General features: G+C 33.2%; 1 protein-coding gene across 3 annotated transcripts in view; it reads left to right on the top strand.

Annotated features, from left to right (window-relative positions):
• The window catches only part of LOC119645009 (adenylate cyclase type 2), a 73349-nt gene that overhangs the window by 13554 nt on the left and 47661 nt on the right, over nt 1–12134 (top strand). For all 3 annotated transcript variants that reach the window (XM_038044764.1, XM_038044763.1, XM_038044765.1), the window contains one exon: nt 11759–12035. In XM_038044764.1, the coding sequence (XP_037900692.1) occupies nt 11933–12035 (103 nt within the window). In that variant the 5' untranslated portion in view covers nt 11759–11932. Of the gene's footprint in view, nt 1–11758; nt 12036–12134 lie in introns of those variants that run through there.

Below are 12134 nucleotides of genomic sequence, written 5' to 3' on the forward strand. Positions count from 1 at the left end.
TTTTAACTGATTGCAAGGATAGGAGGAAATGTTGCTTCATAATCATTTATTAAGTTTGCTCTCGACCTGTACGAGAGAAAAGCAACATGATGATGATTTGAAAAATTTATGCAGAAGAGCAAACTCGTTGTCAAAATGCTTCTTTTTAATTGATGTCAAATTGAATCCATTTTTTTTTTTAAATTAATATACTTTTAGGATTCATTTGTTAATTTATTCAAATTGTTTATAAAATATTTCAACCAATATTGGATACATAAATAATTCAAAAGTACAACAAATAATCAATTTTTTACATCCTAAGTAAAGAGATTAATTAATTTTAATTACAAAAAAAAAAAAAAAAAAAAAAAAAATTAGAACAAGTGAGAGAAGTGTAATTGGGTGTGGCCACAATTTCTTATACGCCCATCATCCGTTTATCCCATTTTTGTAAATCCCAAATTGTGAGGAAACTTATAACGTGTATCGCAATGCGTAAAAGAGAGGGAAAGCAAAAGTGTTCACTATTGTTGTTACATAGCCTTGTTACATAGCGTTATAGGCGTGTTCTTTGAAAAGTTTGAGTCGGTGATCTCTTAATTTTCGTAAATTCAAGACTGTTTAGCACACACATATTATACAGTTTCGCGGACGGACATGCTTACACGCATTGCGAATTTGAAATTAGCTAAGCACTTCACCACTTTTTGGAGTTTTTTTAAGGTGATTTTGGCGTGTTATTAAGAACATTGGGAAACAAATGAAAGTGTTGTACACAATAACATTGCGTATGCGTGGTCAATGTTTACCGCTTTTATGCAGATACTACAGGATCGCTCATACGTTTCAATTTTTCCAAAATTATTTTTTATAGTTTTTAGAAAGATGGGCAAAAGACCAATTTTCTATGCCTTTTGAAAAACAGAGGTGTTCTCAGTTTACGTAGGCGTGTCCTTTGATCGATACCAATTTTCAATACCAATCTTCGTGCACGAACTTCTAATGTTTCTGTATGCTTTTGCGGCCAGGCGAATGTTTACTACAGAGATTAAACAGAAGGATAGATGGACAGACGGAAATGGTTAAATCGATTCAGAATTTGACTGGGCGTTGCAAAATGCGTTTTGGCAAATTGAATATTACCACTGATCCTTCAGTGATGTGTACAAAAAGAGATCACATTTATTTATATATACGCATGCTTTTGTGTGTGTGTGTGAACATTGATAACATCGCTTTTACATTTATTTTATATATGTAATAAAATCGCGAATGGACTTGATCAATAATCTATCAAAATGTTCTCTTCATATATATGAAAATGTTTATTAATATACGAGGGGCGTTAGGAGTTAAAGTGGCATATTCTCAAAATGGCAAATTCCAATAGAGTCACCTATTCATGGCAGATTGCGTTGCACAAGTGTCTTCATCTCACTCACCATTCTGTTAAACTTAGATCGCAATCGAGCGTGTCGTAGCTGAATGTTTTTTGGATCGGCATGATCCTTCCTTATTATGGGCCAATGTTTTTTTTTTCAATAGATAGAAATTACACTAAATTATGCTAAATTGAACGAAAACGAACGATCATTTGTGGCTGAAATGCACGGATACAAGTTGTTTTTGTAATTGTAGATTTTCAGGCAATTTTTGAGGAGCAGTGCTCTGCCGAAATGCGAAATGCTCGATTAATTTTGTTAAATTGATATTTTATGGACAGTTAGGGTTAGTTCAATTCGTAATAAATTCAATGAAGATTTTGATTAATGTTTGATAAAAAACTCTCATTCCAATAAATTTATTTCGATTGAGTTGAAGCGCTGAAGCGCTTTGCTAACTGTAAAATAAATCTAAAGTTTAAAATGTTGATCCATTTTCTGCATCGATGTACGACAAATACGCAATGCCATTACGACCGAAGTTTAGATTGCCATGCACAAAGGCTATATGCTTCCAAAACCAGATATATCAATATTTCCTAATATTTATTAGAAAACGTTACTTTACGATGCATCTTGCGTTGTGTGTGCGTATGTATTTTATAAAGTTCAATTTAACAATCATTGCTCATATCTCTTATGGAATGAATACCCAATTAAATTATGATTATAAACCGATTTAAATTTATCTTTCAAATCAAGTAATTAATAAATATTACGTAATTTATTCATATTAGAGAGAGAGAGAGAGAGGGAGAGAGCAAAAAAAAAAAAAATAATAAAAAACATATATAAATATTTATTTAATTTTTTTTTTTTTTTTTTTTTTGCTGAATTTTACGCCCCTTTCAATTTAATTTGCATTACATTCGGGGAGTATTTCTACCGTAAATATTCAAACAAGAGATGAAAATTACAATTTCATATGCTCGATTTCGAATATGTGCAAGAATCGACGTGAAGAAGCATATGTTTTTCAAAATCTGTTTATATGAAATGTTACGAAAATTTTCAATAACGAACACATTATTGCTAAAAATACACGTTTCAATGTAATTATAAATATTTGCTACATAATATCGTACATATGTTCAGTTTACGTTCCGTGTGCCTTCCCTTCTTTCCACTACGTTCACTCGTTCGTTCAACGTTTAGTTAAATAATTCATTACATGAAAGCCAAGTTCTTCTGCTTGGCTAGCCTTCATTTCTGATCTCTCTCTCTCGGTCTTTCTATTTCATCCTTTCTCTGGTGTTTTTCTTTTTCAAGCCGGTATAATACTGTATCCGAGCACATAGGATGAATTTGTTTTTAACCTCAAAAATCGTTATTTTCAAATCGTTAGCACTGCGACAAACAATTGTGTCAAATTTCACATCATAAATGTCATTAGTGCTTCTTTCAGCTAGCGTTTTGTTCTGCACGACACTAAAAGTGTTTTAGTTGGTTTTCACAATGTGTGTGCGGAGATGATTTCGGGGACTATTATTATCAATCGGTTATGAAACGTATTATTGTCGTGAGGCATTGCATCTTGGCATCACATCCATCCTTAGTTTACAATATCCAGCAATGTTCCGATTGACATCACCAAGCAATTCTCCGAATATTTGAATGCAAGCACATATAATGCGGCATATTTTAGAATGACTGGAGTCACGATTAATAACTCCAACGTTCACATGCATATAACAGACTTTCTGAACTAAATTCATAATCTCCTCTGCGTGTTGCTCTGATGTCTTGCTCTCTATCTATCTGTTCGTCTGTGTAAAATCTATAGTAAATATTCTCCTGACAGCAAAAATGAAACTAGGGGCCGAGATCCTGAAAGTGCTTACTGACAAACATATGAATATGTTGTTCACACTTTGGCTTCATATGCTAATCTCGGCTTACGTATTTGAGATTTCTTCTGAAGCGGCCATAGCTTAAATATCTGGCTTTTTTACCTATCTTAGTTATAATATACATATATAATCTATTTAATAATGATTGAAAATATTGTATTAAATAAGTATGAAAATGATCGGATCATGTGAGAAATGCGTGCTCTTTTCAAATGATTGGAAACTGTCATGTGAGTGATGGTTAGTGCCATTGCTATTCTTGACAGCTTGCGTCCAACCTTGCTCGACCTTGCTCGACTAGTTGCAAAATTTCATCGATTTTTCGGTCAGAGCGAGATGCATATTTGACATCAAAATTTGCGGAACGGAATCGTTCACTTCAGCATTCACAAGGCTTATTCATACCATAGACGTAAACATTTTTACCGTTCTACCTAATGCATCTGTGATTATTTATGAGCAAAAAAAAAAAAACATTCAATATATTTGCTTTTCCAAATGACGATATTCTCACTACATGTTACACTATATACCCGTCCGTTGATCAATTTGATTAATTTCTAATATGACCCTGCTTGCAAGAACTCTTGTTGTTCTTCGTCATAAATTTCAAACTGATATCTTTAGTTTTGCGATTGTTGGAAGGTTCACCATAAACATTACGTATACATGCAGACAGGCATGAATGGATCGATACATATTTTGATATTGATTAAGAATATATTTATATATATATATATATATACCTTACATATATATACCTTATAGAGAGTTTCTGCAGCTTCTTTTGACTATTGCAGTCGTTTACATACTCCCAGCCGCAGCAGTAATGGATATAAAAAGGTCATACAAAATTTATGTTATTATTTCTTAATAAGTGTAAAAACAATTGCGTTTTCATTAACACATAAATAATGGGCTTTTTTTTTTTTTTTGTAGTTGCATTTTTATTTCAATTTTCAATTTAATGTACATGTATTCTCATTTGCTTTTTTAGAGGAATACGTGTACGCTGCTTGCATGTATTTGCAATGCTATATATATATATATATATATGCATTAAATATCGCATTTATTTGCACGAGCAATTAAATATTGATTCATTATCGTTATTTGGAATTCGATTTTTATAATTAAGATTTTTTTTGTTGTTAACGAAAACAAAAACACCATTAAACCGTAACACCGCAATAATAAATTGGAATAACTCAAAGAGTTATACGCCATTTGGTAGCACGCTTTGTTCTTAATCACTCCAAGGTAATATGTAAAAAATTGCCAAGCATTTTATGATTGTGGGCGTGCGCGAATTAGCGCGATCGTGATTAATATTATTGTAAACTTTTAGATTGGATTTCGAAATGTTCCGAGTCTATGCCTGTTCCAGGTTCTGAAATAAATTTTTCTACCCACAGAGGACGCGTAATGTCCATTTTGAATGTGATATCATGTGATATCATTAAGTAAGCACATGTACAAGAAATTTCAACTTTCCCTGTCAATTGTTCTTTTGGTGACCATTTGAAGAGGAAATGACGAGCGATTATAGAAGTGTGTAGGGGATGCATTTATAACATTATATAATGTATTGTAATTGAATCTCGATAAGGGGAGAAAATTATTGCCTAAGTAAATATAATATATAATTAAAATGAATTTTGCATAATGAAATTTTAAAATTAATTAATATAATTATAATGTAAATTAAAAAAATTTCTGCTTTACCTATTGTTTTCATTCATGTCATGCTCTAATTATGGAATGTTACGATTGCACGTTTGTTAGATATTTTGAATGGAACACGGTCTGTCTGTATTTTTGAAGAAATAAGAAATTTTATTCGCGATTGAAAATGTTACGCAACATGATCCGTATTCCTTTAACATTCCGAATTTTTTAATGAATCAAATGATGATTTCGAAGTTTGAAGTTTAGTTTAATTGTAGAAAGATTCAATTAACATTATCTAATATATATATATATATAATCATATCTTCTTACCCCTATATCATACATGAAGTGCAAAAGTGCACGAAAATATTGGAATTTATACAAATTATACGATGTACATAGCGAAGAACAATTTACAAATAAATATCTCTGATTGAAGTTAAATATCATAGAATAGCTAGCATATGGAGTAAAGTAGATTATGTATTAGGATTTAAAAAATATTGATTTATTGATGACAGTAATGTTAGATAAGCGACAATTTAATACGATTTAATTTTGTATTTTTTTTTTTTTTTTTTTAATTTATGTTTTGTTATTTAATGCAATCGTCACTATATATAAGGCAAACTAATAATCATTAACTTATGAAAAGTCAACAGTTAGAGAGATCCTGCATGGAACACTTGCGTTATGCTAAACAAAATTAAAGGTTTTCTCAACCAAGTCAGTCTATTGTCGAGTCATAAGTTCGTCGTTAACATGCCGTCACAACCGTATTAATTGGTGTAGAGTATTAGTCTGACTTTAAAAACCGAATCGTTCATTTGAAATAATATTTTTCCCCGATATTGTTTCTAATAATTTTTCTTTCAAAGATTTTACTTAAAGAGCTCAAGAGACTAGTAATAATTAATAATTCTTCGAGCATATTTGGTGATCTTCTCTGTTTAGAAATACGAATAACATTAACCGATTATCATATCTATAGAATCTATTCGCGTTACTACGGGATTAACCCTTTAGCTATCGAGTTTACGCTACACGGGCGACTTTATATGTTCATAGAAATCCTTCTGCGAAAAACTTTTGCTATATCGTTAGACAGAGAAAGTATACCATCATGATAGTTAAATGCGCTTTTTACGCAGTAATCTGAAAATGATTTCCCTTCGTTACAGAAACCGCTTGTCCTACTTGGATGCATTTTCAAAGTTAAAAATTGCATTACTCATTAGGGAAGCATAATAAAGAGTGTTTAGCTAGTCAACTTGCTAAAGATAACGAACGATTCGAATCCGATATTTTTTATGATGATTTCTGATTCTAATTAAATTCACTGTATAGTTGAAAAGTGCAAGAAAATTAAATTTAAGCAATTTTTTGGGCACTGAACGCCCAAATATAGCTTTTGTTATTGTCATAATAAATAAAGTAAGGCAGTTCTTGAAATGTCTATGCTGTGGATATAAAATTACCATAGCTTTATTGGCCAATGCAAGTTGCAGTAAAAAGATGTTGGCAACTATTCCAATGAGCTTCACGCACATTGCTTTAAAGTAAATAAGACAAAATCACGTATTTATGTTCCGTTTGGTATGCATGCATAGATTGAGAAAAGTATTTATTTAGTTTGTCGGAGCATTTTAACCAAGTTTTTAAACGCAAACTTATATCGTCACTATAATATTTTTGATGAAAAAATCCAAAACCCTCAAGAGATTTATTACTATACGTATACTATGACAATTTGAAAAAAATGACCTTAAGCATCGCTACGTCCATTATTATTAATACAGGCGTATATTTAATATATAATCACGCGTTTGCAGTAAACAGTGTTCTTCAAAAGCTAATTGATTAACTTCATTCTCTCGGAAAAGTTCAACTACTGAGAGAAATGCTTGTTCTAGATGATCATTAATTCCAATATTAGCTCGAATTAGCGAATTAGAGTTGAAACGTCTTATGCTTGCTTTCTGAGACGAAACTGAACACTGGAAATAACTTGAATTTTGCTCAATACATAAGAAGACTTTGTCTCGGATCTTACTCTCTTGGCAATGTCTTTGTTGTATGATTTACCTCTTAATTGTAGATAAAGAGATTTATCTCTTAATAGTAGATAGAGAGTTGTTTGTCAAACGAATGATTTTGGTTGCAATTTGTTCACGTTACAGCGGAATTGTCAGTGCAATGAACAGGCTTATGCTTCTTATAAAATTTCAGCTTTATGTGGCTCGACCGTCCTTCATATCCGATCATTTGACAGTTTCGGCATTAAGCTGGCCTAAAGCATAGCTTTAACCAGTTTAACAAAATTGACAGTTTGTCTCTTTCGAAGTACTTTGATATTAATTGAAATCAGATTAATAAGAAAGTCTTTGATCATCACCGAAGGACGAGGGGCATATTCATTGCGTCAAAACATTTCCAACGCTCAGAAGGATGCAACAGAGATCAGACAAAGTATATATAGTCTGGATCAGTATCAAATTATAAATTAATTTAAGCATGTCCATTTGTCTGGTTGTCTATCTGTCCGTCGGTGTAATGTCTGTTGTAAACATTGTCCCAGCTGCAAAAATTGGTTTTCTCTTCATTACTCACAAACTTTAGCAAATAAACGTACAAAAATTTCAACGCATATTCTATGAACGATGCTGTAGTATTTGTGTACAAAAGTGAAAAAAATTGACCACGCGTACCCAATATTAGAGTGTATCAGAATTGATATATTGATAATGTGCAGAAACAAACTTCTAAAACCCTATAAAGTATTTAAATTCTTGGCCAGTTTCAAATTTGAAATGCATCTAAAGATGTCCACCTATTCGTCTGTTCATCTGTCTATTTGCCCAACTTTGTAATATTTAAGGTAAGCATTCTCCCGTTAGGGAAAATGAAGAAGAAATCAAGTGCGCCCGCTTCACCTTACGGACCATGAGAATTTCGTTCTTTGCGCCACGAAAAAGTTTAAAAAGTAATTTGCGAGATATTGGGCAAAAAATTTTGGCCGTGAAAACAATGAATTTCGCATACATCTCTCGGTCTCTCCTAAAAAGAACCAAGGATATAATTTGCAGCTAAGGTTGACAAGCCTTACTACGCTACTCGTAATATCCAGGTCTGGGCTCTTCCGATTATTACGTATTCAGATCGATGTGATCAGTCATCTGCGACAGATCAGCGGATTATAGAAGTTGAAGATGTGCAAAAATGACTCTATGGTTGTTTCGCCTCCGGCGTTGTGTACCGCGGCGCCATCGATAAGCTGTCAGATAAATGAACAAAGACTATAGATAGTGATAGTCCATATTTCGACTATTATGCTTCATAACAAGTATATTTGAAAGTGGAATTTTATCAAAAAAAAAACTGAAACGAATTCGTTTGCGCATCTATTATATCAGAATTTTTTACTTCACAATTGCTATTTCTGTCAAAATTATTTTTCACATTTGCTTTTCGATGATTTATTAATCAATTTAATTTTATTGAAATTTATTGTTGATAAGCGGAAAAATACAATTTGAACTTGAGCGGATATTATTATACCATACGTAGCGGTTGAGATGGGGGTCGAAGTAAAACCAAGGCGCAGTGACTTCAGCGTTGGATAGCTATTTGTGAGAACATCTCTTTTTTTCATGTGTTTCAAATATTGTATCGTGACATCTACTTGGGGAGAGCTCATCGAAATTAATCGGCCTCAGCACAAGCATAACGGAAACGCTTATAATTGAAGGCCACTGCAATCACACAGCCAGTGTGACCTGTACGGGTGTACATAGACCTACCATTTAATAAATCTAATACATTTACAGTTTCATCTTCACTTCCAGTAAGCATAAAATTGCCGCTAGGATGAAAAGCCAAATCATTAACGGGTTCGCTACGCGCTTGATATCCCTGAACGAGTTCTTGATCAACCAGATCGAATACTTTTACCCGGCAGAAATTTAAAGCCACTACCATACGATGCCGACCTAACTGTCGCCGCATATCTTTCTCTTCTGTCACACGTCAAACGCATTCGCCTGCTTTCATATCAAATATACGCAAGGACTTCTCATCGCTGCAATATGCGATCAACTGACTATTAGGACTAAATTTAGCCGAGCGTATCAAACCTCTGTGAGTTTTTTTGGGTCAATTTGCCATAGTTTCACTGATTTATCGTCCGAGGCCGCTACTAACATGTCAGTATCGATAAGATGAAAGTCAACCGAACGTAAGGGTTTGTCATGGAATAAAAATTCCTGACAAATACAATGTGCTCTAGGTTCCTAAATTTTAACAGAACCGTCTTGAGAACAAGAGGCAATGGAGTTTGATTTCGGAGACCAGCTAGTACCATTCACACTTTTCGCATGTTCCGAAAAACACAGGCAACGGATGGGTTCGCCTTTTAAATTCCATAGAACATAGAGAAGCGTGCTTGCGTTACCGGTTTTGTGTGTCCCACAAAGTAACCTTCCAAATAAGAATCTGCATTTCGCTCGGAATTCATATTTTTTGACTTTTTTCTTATTTTTTCCTTTTGTCAATTAATTGAATATTGTTTTCAATATTATATCTGCTTGATTGTGACGATATCAAATCTGTTAGTATGTAATCATGATTACAGACTGAATAAATGAATATGCATACAATTTAAATTATGTGAAAACATATCATTAATAATTAAGGTAAATACGAATCTTTGATTTTTGACCTTCTGAAAATATAGCTTCTTCTCATAATACATAACATAACCATATATAGGAAAAGTATCCAGTGTTTAAATTTCTCCATGACGATACCCTTGTACAGTGTGCTTGAAAGACAAGAGACATAGTCAAGTATTAGTAATTGTGGATATTGGAAGCTCGAGTTTCATATCTGACCCAGTAGTTCATCCCTTTATATAGTAACGTTGTTACCAGTAACGTTTTTCATTAACTTTCGGAAGAAATATCTTAAAGTTTCTTTTCTTATCTCTCGCTCTCATGGATGGGAAAAGGGACAATAGTCGATTGCAGTAAAATTCTATGAGCACAAGACAACATTTAAACAACGAAAATAGCGGAAAGTCTATAAGTCATCCTCGTCTGGTACTTCTATAACAAAACAATTCAGGTACACTGAAAAAACTGCTCATTCTAAAGGGAAACTGAAAAACAGCTCATACCAGGATCAGTGGATCCTGCATTGTAATTCCTTGCGAAGATTTAACAAATTTAACATAGGCCAAGAGAGGAATGGGTTTCAGTCGGCATTTTTTCTCTTTGTGGCCAACGTCTGCATTTTCAAATTCGTTCTTACAATTGGAGTATACAAATACACTTCGGAAAATAGTAAAGTTTCCCCGAAACTTTTCATTTTCGAAGTGTCAAAATTTTAGATTGAATTGCACGGAACTTTTAGTAACTTTGACTTTGGCTCCAAACATTCGAATGAGAAACTGCGATTAGTCTAGTAAAGTGAAAAGTATCCACAAAAATTTCCTTACTATACCTGCACAAATGATTATAGATGATTAAGTCGGCACTGTTTTCGAAGATTCGGGTCAAATAGAAAACATTCCAAGTGTGTTTTTTCTAAATATGACCATTCTCTTAGGGGATGACGTCGATACGTATGTAATACCCTTATTAAGTGGGGCAAAAGAAAGAGATAGAAAGCGACCATAGCGTAGTGAATATGTGCCCAATTCTAGGGCAATTTTAAATTCGGAATTCGCTTAAACATGTCTGTCTATTTGTCTGTCCGTCTGTCCGTCTGCGCAACTCTGTAGTATCTGTGGTAAACACACTTCCGTTCGCAAAAATGAACATATCGCGCACAAGTTTGCAAATAGATTTGAAAATGTCTCAAACCGTACAAAAGATAAGCCTATGCACGTCCGCACTCCTAAACAACGAAAACTGTAAACACTTTTGCTTTGTACGTTTCTTACTTGTTATTTATAAAATACAACGCATCTATCCCATATATACTTTGACTTTTATTTTGAAAATGAAAAAAATCAGCCGCACCCACCCAATATCATAGAGTACGAGAATTAAACTTTTTTTTTAATTTCTGTTAGCACAACGGTGCTGGGTATCAGAGATTCGGTCACAACCGAACATAATTTTCTCACTTGATTGCAATTAGGTTTTTTTTATGAAAAGTGGGAAACACTTCTTTCTGTGGGCAGTGTTTACCGATTCCCTTTCTTTCTTACCGCACGCTTGATGAAATGATAGTTTTTTCGTTGCATATTGCGGACTTTTGGTCCTCAGAATTTAAGAAGACATAGCGAGCCTTGAACTATTTCGTTTCAAACGCCAAGGAGAAAACGGAAAGCAAAAAAGCCGTTATTCACAAGCACATCGAGCGCTCATATAAAGAATATATCAATATGCGATGCTTCTTCCAGAATTCGTAGGGAATTCCTTCAAGGTAGTCAGGGTAACACAGAAATAATGCAAATTGATTGAGGGCATCGATCTTTTTGGGAGACTTAAGCTTTCGGTTCTTCCCCTTTTTTCTCTGTGTTATAATTGAGATGTTTGACAGCCTTTCCCAAGTCCTTGAAAAAATACATGCTTCTCAATTATTGAGGGATAACGTATTTACGTTTTTTTCAAACTCACTTGAAAAGTTATTGTATAACGTGAATCAAGTAAATCGGAATTTTGCTTAGTATGAGCTGCTGGCTAGTTTATGAAAACACGGACAATAGCTCTTATTGATTTATATATATATAAATATATATATATATATATATATATATATATAGATATATAAAAAGATTCCTATCGTAAACCTATTTTCTCATTACAGATCTTGCACCCTTTGATTTGAAGGCAATAAGAAAAATTATGAGAAGAAAATCGAAATTAACTACATGTCGTTAATTATATAAAAGCAACAAATTTTGTATCAGCAATTAAAAGGAAAGTGTAATGATGGATATGACAATGGGCTCGTTGCTGGTAGAAAAACGATAATAAAAATATGAACGAAAAAATTGCAACAAAATTGATGATGGCAAAGAGATTAAAAACGGAAACGGAAAAAGAATGCAAGGATGCAGGTAGTCGAGAACTTGGCACAACAGGTAAAAAAAAAAAAATTGCACAAATTAATGCAAATAATATTTTCACTTAATAATAAAAATTGAAGTAAGTTGAGCAGATGTCCAAATATGTTCGCTCCA

This window comes from Glossina fuscipes, unplaced genomic scaffold (genome assembly GCF_014805625.2).
Source record: "Glossina fuscipes isolate IAEA_lab_2018 unplaced genomic scaffold, Yale_Gfus_2 1, whole genome shotgun sequence".
Taxonomy (NCBI): Eukaryota; Metazoa; Arthropoda; class Insecta; order Diptera; family Glossinidae; genus Glossina; species Glossina fuscipes.